At 43.9% G+C, this 14,704-nt stretch overlaps 1 protein-coding gene across 1 annotated transcript; it reads right to left on the reverse strand.

Annotated features, from left to right (window-relative positions):
• Positions 1–3,903: 3,903 nt before the first annotated feature.
• Positions 3,904–12,618, reverse strand: bcl6b (BCL6B transcription repressor). The gene is made up of 12 exons (XM_083788551.1): positions 12,403–12,618; positions 11,662–11,739; positions 11,248–11,480; positions 10,606–10,851; positions 10,156–10,302; positions 9,752–9,950; positions 8,894–9,105; positions 8,615–8,721; positions 8,334–8,474; positions 7,723–7,853; positions 6,272–6,409; positions 3,904–5,306 (listed from the first exon to the last, which is right to left on the reverse strand). The coding sequence occupies exons 3-12, from the start codon at positions 11,457–11,459 to the stop codon at positions 5,166–5,168; spliced, it is 1,674 nt and encodes a 557-aa protein (XP_083644677.1). The 5' UTR covers positions 11,460–11,480; positions 11,662–11,739; positions 12,403–12,618; the 3' UTR covers positions 3,904–5,165.
• Between the last annotated feature and the right edge of the window lie 2,086 nt (positions 12,619–14,704).

A 14,704-nucleotide genomic window follows, 5' to 3' on the forward strand; every position in this document is an offset into this window, starting at 1 on the left:
TTATGACGGTGTCGCTTGACAAAAAGAACAGACCTACAAGCTAACGACGCGCGGCGCGCTGTTATAGCTTGTAGATCTGTTCTTTTGGGGAAAAGGATAGACTGACGAATGGGACAATATGTAACTGCTACATCCAATCACGCCGAGCACCACGTGCCCTGGTGGCCCAGCCCATAGACATATGGCCCAGCCCCCCAGTTCATCCAAAACAACGAACGAATTAAGCCTCGCCGGTTTACTCGCCGGTATTTCAGGGTATTCTGAAATACCCTGCTCAATCCGGTCTAAAGGCCCGCCTTCTATATCCGGTAGTTTTCACGCACCTGACATACATGAAAGCGGCTCCGTCTTTTGAGCTAATTTAGAACTTCCTGCCTAGATTAGCTCACTAGACGTATCCGCTCCAGACATAGACCGGATCGACAGCCTGCAAAGTGACCCGATTACCAACCTAAAACATCTGCTGTCAGCCTGTCACAGTGCTGTGTAGTAGCCTACAACAGTAGCCTACTTGTACCATTATGCTGTGCGATATATTTCCCTTTTGAATTGTCTGGCCACCCGACTGACATGGCAGTGGGCTTTTCCTACTTTGTGTTAAATTTAGATAGGCTACATTTAGATAGACACTGACACCTTAGCCTTTATAAATATATATACTGGCCGTTACTTGTGTGTATACGGTGGAGGTAAATTAATTTATATTAATTAATATTCCGAACTCGACTGTCTCTAGAAAAACCGAGAGACCTGCAAGTAGAACATCAGTTCTTCGAGAATAGTCTGCGACGTTCCTGAAGATGAGGTGAGGAGAAGGTTCACGGCATAATACACAATTATTAGTTCTGGTATTGGAATGGAATCGACAGTGATTTTATTTTATTTATTTATTTTATTTTTATCACACAGCCAAAAACCGTTCACAAACTGCAAAACAGCAAAGCGCTTCCTGTTGTGTATCTAGCGGACGCTAGAGGGAGGCAGATCAAAAGAGAAGCGAGAGAGGGAGGGACATCAGAGAAAAGTCATCATAGCCTGATAATAACTATAATGTATTATTACTATTATAGACTAGAGATGTACTATAGTCAGATGTAACGGTTTAAACTAAGGGACACTAGGCAGGTGAGGTCTGTGTATGTTACACAACAGTACAAACACACTCCCTGTCCCCCCCCTCCCTCTGACATAACACAAGCACAGAACAAGTTTGACACTTTCATGGCTCAATCAACTCAGTTCAAAGGGATCAACTAAGAGCTCTGGCTAAGCTCTCCCCTAAAAAATGGTATCAACCAAAAAATAAGTTTAAGTGATTAAAATGATAATAGCTCTATATTCTGATAGTACTCATTGATATAGTGTTTGTTCACTAATAGGAGTTTCCATGTCTCTCCAGCTAATGCATGTTCGGGTTATTATGCCAATTTCATCAAAACAAGTACAAGTGGAAGTTATGATACAAATAAATGAGCAGACAAAATTGGAACTGGAACACTATCCATCCATCCATGGGGATGGGGTGGTGGCTCAGGGGAAGAGTGGCTGGATGGTAACCACAAGGTTGCCAGTACGAACCCGGGCTCCCCCAGAGTTAGGTCACATTCTCACCTAATACTTCGGTAGACTCAATGCGTATGGGCGGAGAATTTGGGATTCTTGCATATTTAATTTGCTGCGGTTTGCCTTCACACTGTCATTCGCAGCAATTGGAAACGCAGCAGGGGGGACCTTTATCAATGTGTTCCATTCATTCATAAACTAGCCTACACAGTGGTTATGTGTTTTGTTATGTGTTTTCTTAAGCAATTGATTAATGTACACGTCCTCATTTCGAGCAGGGCTTCAGTCTCCTCATTCGACCACGTCTATCCACGGTAACGGGACATCTTTGCGCTGCGTAAAATATGCCTTCTCCGTCTCCAACTGTGTTCAGATCCTCACCCGCCACATTGTTTGCTTCATTTCCTTTATTTACTGCGGATTGCATTCACACCTGTACCGAATCGTAATCAAGTGCGATTGGAAGCAAAGCGAAACCCCCGTTTTAGCTCGGAGTAAAATGCGGTTCTTTGATACGCATTAGGATTCGAATGAGCCTTCACACCTGCCAAACGAAGTGCACTTTCTGAAAATGCGCAGCATGATTCGTTTTAATCGCAGGAAAGCTCTCTGGTGTGAATGTGACCTTTTAGTGTCAAAGTGTCCTTGTCCTTGTCCTTGACACTGAACCCCTAATTGCTCCTGATGTGCTGGTTGGTGCCTTGCATGGTTTCCGCCGCCATCTGTGTATGAATGTGTATGTGAATGGGTGAATGTAATGCACATTCTATGTAAAGCGCCTTGGATAAAGGCGCTATATAAATGCACCATTTACCATCCATCCATCTTCAACCACTTATTCGTAGACGGGTCACGGGGGCAACAGCTCCACCAGAGAGTCCAGACTTCCCTCTCCAGAGCAACATTAGTAACTTCCTCCTGGGGGATCCCGAGGCGTTCTAAGGCCAGTGAGTCGATGTAATCCCTCCAACTGCGCCTTGGTCTGCCCCAGGGTCTCCTCCCAGTGGGATGTGCCTCAAGGACCTCCCTAGGGAGACGCTCGAGAGGCATATTGACCACCTAAGCTGGCTCCTTTGCAGGCGAAGAAGCATCGACTCTACTCTGAGTCTTTCTCGCGTGATTGAACTTCTCACCCTATATCTAAGGGAGATGCCAGCCACTCGTCTGAGAAAACTAATTTTGTCCGCTTGTATTCGTGACCTATGGTCATGAAGAGTGGGTCATGACCGAAAGAATAAGGAACTGGAACAGGAACACTAGGCCTATAAAAATGAAGCTGATAAATGGATACTTTCCGCTTTCTTTCACCTTTCTGATTGGCTGAAAGTTTAGAGCAACCCTCACTTCACTCGCCCCTCACTTCACTCAAGTGTGATTTTCTGTTTATCAAAGAGCTGGAGAGAGACAGCCTGGCTCCAGCCCCTGAATAGCTAGCCTAGTAGCCTGGCAAGGAAATTTAAATTCAGGCCAAGTGTCAGTCTAGGAGAGACAGGGAGACACCTATACAATTAATATACAATATAGCCCACTGTGCGTAATGTGCTCTTTGTCCAGTCAGGGTTTGTTAGGAAAATACGACAATTGCCATAATCCTATAAATCATACCATGGAGATGACTTTGTTGTACCAGATGGATAGGAAGGTTGTGGAGAGGCTGAGGGTTGGAAAGTCCCTCTCACTTCCAACGTTTGTCTGCCGAGCCTAGACAATAAACTCAAGCAGCCACAACTCATCACCGATCAGGAAGAAGAGACGACAGAGGGTGAGAGAGTTCAACAGGGGTCTGGATCCCCGAACACCCCCCCCCCCCCCCCCGCCCCAGGACCTCCCATCACTCTCAGGAAGCACCAGCAGGAGCATAGCTGGAGCAGTGACAGTGTGTGTGCACCATGTATTAGGATCCCACCGGAAACAGGTGCCCTGGTCTTCATTGTTTCCACACCAACACCCAGAAAAACAAAACCAAATAAAACAAAACGTAACAGGCTCTTTTCACTTTGCTGAAGACATGATTCATGGGTCAAAAGAGCAAATTAAGGAGAGGAAGGAAGTCTGAAGGCAAGGAATTGAAGGCGGGAAGGAGAAAAGCTAGTTCACTGCTTCAAGAACATTACGATTACGTGTTCTTTCACACACACACACACACACACACACACACACACACACACACCCCTTTGGAGACCTAGACAGACAAAAACTATTCAATTCATCCTCCTGCCTCTTTTGGGGACATCTACGTGTATTTCAACATTTACAAATCCTGTAAAATTCAGCACACAACCAAATATAATGAGCATGATGGGGCACTGAATATCAAAAAGATTGAATATGACACAAACATACCAATTGATATAAAAAGATTTAATTTGTAGAAAACCAGTTTGTCTTTGTCCAGCAAAAGAACCCATTACACACTTATCAAATGTTTTGTTTCTTTAAACATTATTACATATTCATATTCCATACTTTATACTGCACAAGACAACAAAGTCCTTTGCCTGCTTGGACTAGAAAATATAATTATCATTAAACACTAATACCAACAACAAACAATCATTTTCTTCCTTTTAAATATCTTATAATAGAAAAATACTCCATAACATTACTGCTTCATTTGACATACATGTCAAATACCATTCAGGCCCCAGGCCTTACATTTTAATGATATTAGTTGAATTACATTTTAAGATGACAAATCCAAACCTCATCAGCCACAAGACTTTGCTACAGTATACTGTATCATGATGAAAATGGAGATTTCAACAAAACAAAAATTCTTACTTAATTCACTTGCTCTATCCATCACCTCAACACCACTCTCTCAATAACTTTACTTTATCCCTCTGGTTAATTCTTCACCTTGCCCTCACCTTCATTTCTCCACTGTAGCCTACATATCTTTGCCTTCTCATCTTCTCATCATCACCCCATTCCCTTCTGTCTCTCTCCTCACTCACCCTCAGTAACACATTCTTCAATAATAGCTTCATAGGACACCGCCAAACCATCTCCACTGCTAATGTTTGGTCACTAAGCTCCATACCTTGCCATCACACATGCGCCAAAAACCCAGTGTTAATTTAACTCTGAGGTTAAATTAATACTCAGGGTTTTACTGTGTAGTGACGCTATGCTACCAGGCCCCATATCTCTGACAATATAGCCAGTTTATATAATTGTGTGTTAATTTAACTCTGAAAGTGTCAAAATGTTAATTTAGACTCCAGATGCTTTAGCCGCTAAACAAAGCATAGCTGTCTTTGCGTCATCTTTTGTCAAAGGATGATGCAAAAAGCGCTATGCAGCTATAGTGGGTGAACGTTTTTGTAAATCACAGCCATCCTAAGTTCAGCAAGGATGATGTAATAACTCATTATATTTGCTAGTATTGCTTAAACCCGGGATCAGTACACAACCCCACCTGATGTATATTTAGGTGCCTCCGAAATAATAGGACGACATGAAACAGTAAAGCCATGTGTACCGCCCCGACCCATAGATTGATTTCACATTCTGTCAGAGATTCAGCCAGCTACCAAATTCAAGCCATTTTACAATAATGATCCAGTGATCAGGATCCACTGTAATAGGCATGAGGCTCTTCAGCAAGCCTGCAGAATGGACTGGTAGGGCTCGGCCAGGACCTTGTAGCGGATCTTGGTATTGGTGATGGCCCCGTGCTTCTGTCGCAGGTGGAGGCGCAGCTGGCTCTTGTGGCGAAAGTGTATGTCACACTTATCACACTGAGGAAAACAGGGATGATGATGGTTAAAGTGTATGTCACAATTATCACACTGAGGAAAACAGGGATGATGATGGTTAAAGTGTATGTCACAATTATCACACTGAGGAAAACAGGGATGATGATGGTTAGACGATCTGGCCAACATCACACAGTGTGCTGTTTGATGTCAGCACTTGTGCTGTTGTATTTTATTGCACAACGCAAGCCATTTAGCAAATAAAACATTGTGCATGGTGCAGTATGTATTACAGTATATCACTATAACCTATTCTGGGGGGGCAAACATTCTGTAAAAATTGCAGATCTACAAGCTGACAATGCAATGTGTTGTGTGACAGTGTACTCAGACAGTAGCGTCAAGAGGCGGCAAGATGCCGCCTAGAGCGTCTCTTCCTGGTTTTTAAACAGCTGGTGGATGGAAATGAATCGCGCGCCAACAGCTTTTTAAAATCCCGGAAGAGACACCTGCTCTAGACGGCATCTTGCCGGCTCTTGACGCTACTATCTGGGTACACTGAGAGTTTGTAGATAGTTTATTTTTGCCGATGGGTTCCCAGATTGATTTTCGGCAAATAGATTTGCATTAGAGGGAAATACTATAGCTGACCTACAGTATAGAGCCTTATAGGTCATGACCCCTGGCTGGGGGTCATGGTCTACTAAGTGTATAGGGTTGTTTTAAGGCATGGCATCTGTCTGCCTACTCACATTTGTTACTTAAGTAAAAGTATCAATACTGCAATGTAGAAATACTCCGTTACACAAGTCCGGTAATCAAAATTTACTTTAGTAAAAGTACTAAAGTATTGGTATCAAAATGTACTTAAAGTACCGAAAGTGGAAAATACTCATTTTGCAGAATGTCCCATTTAAAGAGTTCAAAATGTTTCAGCCATTGGAAATTGCCGATCTACAATGTAACTTTCCACCACTGACAGGCAGCAACAGACACGTCTCACTCACCGAGTAGGGCTTCTCTCCGGTGTGAATGCGCAGGTGGCTCTTCAACGTCTGCAGGTGACGGAAGCGTGTTCCACAGACCTGGCAGGGATACGGCTTCTCCCCGGTATGGATCAGAACGTGGGCTCTGAGGTGCGCAACCTGGACACAACGGATATAGGCTCATTAGGCTGACATATTAGTTAGGGAAAGTTAGCGAAATGTGTGGCAAATCAAAAATAAATAAAAAAGAGAAATATATATATATATATATATATATGCTTACCACTAGCTTTCTTCACAAATGTGTTCATAAAGGTGTATGTCACGTTACATTGTCACCTCTCAATTTGTTCCAACTCAACTCCCTTTAATGGGAAACTTTGTGACAGCTGCTGAAAAGGTTGGGGTACCATTAACAACCTATATAAGGCACGTTTTTCTAAATGTCATTATGCTTTAAGTAGCATGTGACATGTCAAACTAGGGGGTTTTCATGATTCTGAATCAATTGCAAGCATTCGTTTTGAAAAACACTCCTATGGCTAAAAACGGTCAGCACATTTGGGCACATTTGGGCAATTGGCTAAAGCAGAATTTAGCCCGATGAGTGTTTTTCGTGCAAAACTAATGCTAATAGATTCAGAATCATGAAACCCCCCTAGCTTGACACGTCACATGCTACTTAAAGCATAATTAATGTTTTGCCTTATATCACAAAGTTTCCCAAGGAAGTTGGGTTGGAACTAGCCTGAGCTAACATGTTAGGTTTCTGGTCTAGAGGGGCGGGTCGCGGCTGAGATTTGCGCACTGATTGGATCTCCCCAATCTGTCCTTCACCCCCTAGCTCCTCTCCCCCCCCCTATTGCAGCGCTATGTCAAATAATGTGGAGCAACGCCCACCCGGAAGGGTTGACTCCCACTTCAAGACCAGAGTGGCCAATGCGTTCCCCCAAGCTTTCAATTTTTGCGCTGACGAAATTAAAGGCTAGGTTGAAACAAATTGAGAGGTGATAGTAGGCATCTTCATAAAAGAAAGCTAGTGGTAAGCATTTGTTTTGCAGATTTGCCACACATTTCGCTAACTTTCTCTAACTATATAAGACCAGGTGGAACACACATGCACGCGGCACACACATGCCGATTGGCTATTTTCAAATGGCCAAAATGTATATAGGGCTGAAGTGATTACTGTATTATTATTTTGTAAAAAAGAATTATCTAAATCTAAAAAGTAACTAGTAACTAAAGTTTTCAAGTACTTTTAGTGGAGTGACAGTACAATATTTACCTAGAAAATTGGAAATACTCCAGTAAAGTAAAAAAAAAACACCTAAAAAAAAGCATTGATTGATTGGCAATATTGGCAAAACAAAGTCAGCGCCCTCTTTAGTCTGTCTCGACTAAAGAGACTAGCACTTAAGTAACTGTACTTAATGACTATACAACTGCTTTTAAGCAGGTCTTGACCTCACCTGAACAAATCGTGCGCCGCAGGTGTCACAGCGGTACGGTTTCTCTCCAGAGTGGATGCGAGAATGAGTCTTCAGGTTGGCAGGCCGATTAAACTGAGCACCACACACATTACAGCGGTATGGCTTGTCACCTGTCAGGGTGAAGGTGATTACCAACTATTAGCTCACAGCATACATCATCTAAAACTGATCTGCTACTTCAGTGAAACATTAGCCTGTTATACCATACTATCCGCCAGAATTCCATCGTGTGAATTCACATTATCATGTGTTTTCTGTGAACTAGTCTGCCCCCCCCCCAAGCGCTTTTTGTGCAGAAACCAAAAAGTGGAAGAGCCAATCAGCGCCTGAGCGCAGATGAAGATTGGCTCAGACTTCCACTTTTTGGTTTCTGCAAAACACCCACCCAGTGCTAGGGGCCAGACCGGTCTGTAGAAGACACCATGATATTAAATATGAATTCACGTGACCTTTACAATCAAATACGAATCTGGCAGCCGTAACCTGGCATATTGTTTTGTAATGTGCATGTTTAGTAATATAGTATATAGTAATAAACCAAAAAACTACTACTGTTACTACTGATTGAAAGGGTAAGCGTACTGCCTCACCTGCACAGACAGTCTTGGTTCCACCGAGATTGCCAGAGTAACAGAATGGCACACAGTAATTCTCACACTTGACAATATGTTGGCTGTGTTGGGCTGCTTCTGGTTCAGTGGGGTCTCTTGGAAAAATGACACGAGGCGAAACTGAGGAAAGAGAAAACATTAATGGCAATCAATCAAGATGTATTACTGTACAATATGGGAAGTGGAATATCTCTTAAAGTGAATCCTTTTGAGGGTATGTGAAGTAAAGGCTATAAGACAGAGGTTTGATTTGTGCTCACCTGTTCCGTGCACGTGCACGGGAGATTCTACTTGGTGGTCCACAGAGCAGGGTGGCCCCAGGGGAGGGGCTCGGCCAGAACCCTCGTAGCAGGAGGCCCGCCCCTGTCTGAAAGAGAATCGCCCTCCTTTTAATTAGATCATAGTGGGCAACTGGCGCACCCCACCATCACTTAATGTGGCCTGCAAGTTAATATCTGTATACTGATATATTATTGTTTACATTGTCATTTCTCATCCATTCATAATTTATTTCTCTACTACTGTTTTCACAAACGTACCTATCAATCTGACCAGGCACTTCTCCAGACCACGCCTCTCTTGGCTCTTTGGGGGTCATCATGTCTGTTCTGTCAGAAGTGGGTGTGCCACTTTGCTGTTCTTCTGGCTCCTCCTCCTTCACCGTGGCAACAGCACAGAGAGGGTTTAGCACGATGTACTTGTATTTTTTCCAGTTGCAGGCCTTGGGGTCTGGAGTTGGTTTGGCGTCACTCTGGATGGACAAAGAAAACCACATTGGTTACATCAGAGTAACAAGCTTTTTTATTCTAAAACAACATTTATCAGGATGCCTGATGATAATCCTAGCCCATTTGACAAAATGTCTATATCCAATAGGCCCATATTGGAGCACAGTTTGTTTTCTAGTACCTTTTGAAAACAATCACAATTATAGTAGAATGGTCATTTCAAGACTGACCATCTGTCCAATGTCCATTGTACCAAGACATCAGAGACACATACTTCCCACAGATTACAACCACACACCGAGATTTTGAAAACATGACCAATGACAAAAAACTCCCATATCTGCTGGGCGAAGTACAACAATGTGCAAACACTGCAGCAAGATTTGTGAGTTGCTGTGATAGGAGAAGGATATCAAATGGAACACAACCACCCTAAAGACATTGTGTATATTCCTGCACTATACCTGCATCGGGTGACCTTGGTACATAGAATTTGATCTATTGAAGATTCTGACCTTCAAATGTACATCATTTTCGTTTTGATTGTATTGCTGTATTGTTGTATTGTTCTTTCTGCTTTGGCAATGTAAACATATGTTTTCTCATGCCAATAAAGCCCTTTGAATTGAATTGAATTGAGTGTGTTGTTCTGTGTTGATGCAGTCGTACCATGAGTTGGTTGGTGAGACTGCAGGTGTTTGACTCAGAAGGGGAGTTGGGCTGACAGCTGGAGCGACTGGGGCTGTCTGGTGATGGGGTGGGACTGCCCAAGAGGGGCGACTCGGGCTGTTGTTTCAGCACCGGTGACCTGGGCTCACAGGTCGGGAAAGCCCCTGGCTTTAGAGAGGCCCCACCCTCCCTTGGGACCCTGGCGGAGAAACAAAGGAAGCGGGGTAATGAGCCAAACTTGTCAATAGACAAAGGCAGACACAAACAAACGACACCCGCAGAAACACTCTTGGCATTCTGCAGGCACACACACACACACACACACACACACACACACACACACACACACACACACACACACACACACACACACAGTGCGTGTTGCACAAGTCCGTTCTTCTCACCTGGCAGATTTAGCTGTTGGCTGCAGAGGGACTGGGAGTACTGGCTGACGAGCTGGATTAGACATGTCCCCAAACTGGGGAGCAACAGAGGCTACAGATACACTGGAGTCCAGCTCCAAATGAGGACGCACAACACTCACCCTCTCCCTGTAGAACAAAATAAACGGTTAATGTCCCATCATGTCACAAACCAAGATGCACTCAATAACATTTTAATAATACTATATTGGCTTCCAGCCAGGTCAAGGTATGCCCTGGTCACCCACATAATAGCATCTTCCAAGCTTTCGTATCCCAAATGGGTGACCGTGTCAACTAATCCTGTCCAACAGAGTGGTCCAAGAAGGATGTATTTTTTTGTAGGCCGGAATGAGGAAGATACCGAAGCATCTTCCTAGTTTCCTCGACAAAATGTCTCTGCAGGATATTTGAAGTGGATTGTGGATTGACCTGTGCAACAGCATGAAGGCCCGGCAGGCATCGGCCACGTGGTCCATCTGCAGGTAGGCCGCGGCATTGAGGACCCCGGGGGCGCTGTGTGGTGTCAGAGGCAGGCGTGATGTGTACATGAAGTCCAACAGCAGGGACACGCTGGATGGGTCCAAGGTGCTGGGCAGGAACACGGTCATGAGCTGCTCCGGCCCGTCGCGCCCCTGGAGCAACACGCGACGTGTGTAGAGAGAGTAGAAGAAGCCGCTGTGTGTGTGGGGAGGGGAGAAAAGAGAAGGAGATGAGCGTGTGTGTAGAGTAGTCATCCATACATAAGCCAGGAGTTTGTAGAGAGGGAAGGAGGCATGAAGAGTGGGACCAATATCCCCAGATGTCATTGTTTTTCTGCCTTGTTTCTAGTACTACAGTACTTTTTCCTTTTCTTATTCTTACATATATGTTGTAACCTTAACTGCTGCGACTGATTTTTCCCTGCGGGATAATAAAGGACAAAGACCGGGAGGAAAAAGGTGATGAACAACACAATGTTAGGGGATAGGTCGATTTCAAGAAATGAAACCAAAAACGTTATAAAGTTAAGACAAAGACAAAGGGATGAGTCCGGGAGGAACAAAGATGTGACCCCGCGTGCAGTGCACCAACCTGCATGCAACGAGCACGGCACAGTGTGCCCGCAGGCGAACACTGCCGACCTCCAGGGTGGCATCGGTCAGAATGTTCCGGTGACGCAACTCGTCCAGGTTCTGCAGGACATCATCAGAATGCCGCGTGAACTCCTTCACGTATCCCTCCGCTGTGGTCTCGGTCCTCGGTTCACCGCGGCCGTTGACCCTGTATCCTTCCACCACCTCCATCACCAATTAGTTGCTGAATGGCTGATAGAGATAGGGGTTGGGAGTTATTGCAGGTAATCGCATGCTTAACAGTGGTACAAGTAGATAAAACATCCCCTTAAACCCTTACAGAGCATCAATCAAAATGAATAAAATGACTGTAATACACATTGGGTGTAAAGATTTGGTAAGGTTTAGATTTCCCTGTCTGAAGTGGACTTACCTGTGTCAAACTGACTGAATAAATAGACTGGAGTGTCCCAGACACATCTGTTAGGTGAGACCAGCTCCCTACTCGTACCTGTGGGAGTAAGGAAAGGCAGACATCAGCAAATGCTTCTTTAGTATGTATGTATGTATGTTGACTTTCATTAATAAGCACAAAATCACACTTACTACATAATGCCAAGAAGGAATGTGGCATGGTAATAATTTCCAAAAGTAAAAAAAATAAAAGACAGAAATAACCCATGCTGGTGTAATTCAACCTCCAACTGAAACCTTATTTCCGAAGCTGTACTTAAGCTGTAAATTGCACTCTTAAGAAGAACATTCCTTGGGTTAAAACAATTTTCGCGGTGCCTGGTGGCTCAGCCAGTTGCATGGACCACATGCTCATGCGAGTCACATCTTTAATACTACTCCCGCCATGTCTTGCATGTCTCCCTTCTCTCTGCATTTGTTTTCCTGTTTCTCTGCTATCTAATGAAGCATAAATAAATCTAAACAAACAAAGAATTACAGTTATAAGGAAGCTCTCTAAATGGCTCCTTATTAAACTCCTTATTTTTTACATGATTCAACTCCAGGTCAAAACCTTCTAAGGCTAAATCAGCAGATAAAAAAGATAACTCATATTTCCATGAGGGAAAACAAAATCCATAATCCAAGCAAGCAGCTGTATCAACAGCCACAAGAAACATCATGGGGGGTAAAATGGATTGAGAAACCACTTCCAACTCACCCCGACCAGCAGGGACGAGATTAACGTTCACCACACTGACGTCAAACCCCTTGGCTCAGTGATCAGTCTGCAATCTAAGATGCCTCTGGTTATGCTTGCTTCACTGGCTCCACCACCTCCGAGTAAAGAGTGTCAGTGGTGGACCAAAGGGAGGGGACTCTTTATAACGTTGTGCAGGAAGCCTCACACAACCAATGCTCGTTTCCTCTTTCCTCAACGGCCCACGCGCACCCTGGAAGCAACGCAGGAAAAGGCCCAAGCCCAGACCCTCGGCTCCAAGTATTTTTAGTGGGCTATTAGTTTGTCTAACCCAGTAGGTCTGTGCAAAAGTAATGGCAGGAAAGCAATGCGTGTTTTCAGGCCGCCTTGAAAAAATATATATGGTAAACCCTGGGGAGGTATGTACGTGCCTGGCTATCTCTAGGAGTAAGATGATCCAAATCAGAGTTTCCCCCATCTACCTACCTTCCGCTATCCTACTACGCATCTCCCCTCTCCAGGACATAGGAAACTGGATGAGAGGAAGTGAGCAGGCTACCAACTTGCTGGATAAACAAATTATAAACCAAAATTGGAGACTTGCCATATAGGATTTGAGGGGCTCTTTAGAATGAATTACAGTAATTGTCAGGCAATCTTACAAGTTTAAATATATATATATATATATATATATATATAAAATAAAATCTAATGTTTTCCAAGAAAACCATCATCTCAATTAAAAAAAAACATTAAACATAATATACACAGTTGTATTTGAAAGCACATTAAAACGGTGCTTTTGCTGAGGTGACAGATTCAGGTGAACATGGATTAATGAGCGCTCCATAACAAGTCACCGGAACCTTCTGGCTTGCTGCCCGTTATAGGACGGGGACGTGCAATGGGGACAGACAGGAAGGAAACAAAAAGTGTGGGGGGAAAAATTGATAGGGCTTGATGGGAGACACCTTCTACTGGTACTGAAAAACAACCCCCCCCTGCCTCCCTCCCTCCATGACTGCTAGAAATGTAGTGGACAGATGTGCAGGAACTCTCTCTCACTCACTCACACACACACATGCACGCACGCACGCACGCACACATGCACACACGCACACCTCTCTGTATGCATCCTGCGAGGCTGCACAGAAACATGGATAAAACCACCCGCGCAGGACATCCGTCAATAATAAACCAAGCAGGAGATGAGGGAGGTGAAACAGAGGGTTCAGGGGTCTCTCATAACTTTAAAAAAAGGAAAAAAAGAACAAGCGGAAAGTTACCTCATCATCAGTGTAGCCTTGGGTTCACAGAAAACCCGGGCACAAGACAGTTAATATAGGGACTGCAAAACTGCATCATGAACTGTATTCCGCTCACATCAAAGTGGTTCACACAGGCGAGGCACACCGCATCAAAGTGTTTCATGCAGGCAGGCAATTGAGTGAACAGGAGCATGTTGTTCCAAATCTCTTAAGACAGATTCAGAATGGGTTCCTAGATATTGTGTTGTTCCGAGTATGACATACTTTTGAAATACATGGTAACCCTTGTGCGGAAACAATGAGAATGGCATCAGGTAGCTCTGTGAATATTCACTGATAAATAGGTTATGGGTTGTTTGATTTTATTCATATTTCAATTGTTGCTCTTAGACTCAGTTGTAACAGTTGTCTATTAATTGGTTGTATAGGGCCTAAATGGAAACAAGACCAAAAAGGCAAGGACCTTTTGGTGCTATCCCTTTTGGACTAAGTGTTTGACTGTACTCTGTGGCTGTTTTTTATATTTCTGTATGATAATTGATAAACTATTCACAAAATACAGAAATTACAACTTACTGTATGCATGCGATTGAATCGGCGCATGTAATTCAAATCTGACATGACATGACCATATTTGGTTATAAATCCTTTGAAAATGTGAGTCGGAAGCAGAGTGTTTGTGAGGGGTGTTGGGTGCGTGTGTGTGTGTGTGTGTGTGTCCCTTCTTTATTTGTTTGGATGGAGGCTGCATCAATTGTGTCCTTGTGGAAAAAGAAAAAGAAAAACAATATTTAAGAAAACAGTGAGGGAGATGTGGGTCTCGGCAACTTCCAGGCATTGTGAAAGGAGCGGATGAGGGGGGGCGGCTGAGGAAAAGTGAGAACATTACTAAACAGGTTCACCAATGAGCGGAAGCCATTGAGTCTGCCCTGTTGGCAAGGCTGGGGCCAAGCTACTAGTGATTTCCTGCATCATAGCCAGTCTGTCAGTGTCCATCAGCAAGCCACTGTTGTTATGGCAAAGTCCTACTATTTATTACAGTTCTACTCATGATT

This window comes from Protomyctophum parallelum (genome assembly GCF_964188405.1).
Source record: "Protomyctophum parallelum genome assembly, chromosome: 18".
Lineage (NCBI taxonomy): Eukaryota > Metazoa > Chordata > Actinopteri > Myctophiformes > Myctophidae > Protomyctophum > Protomyctophum parallelum.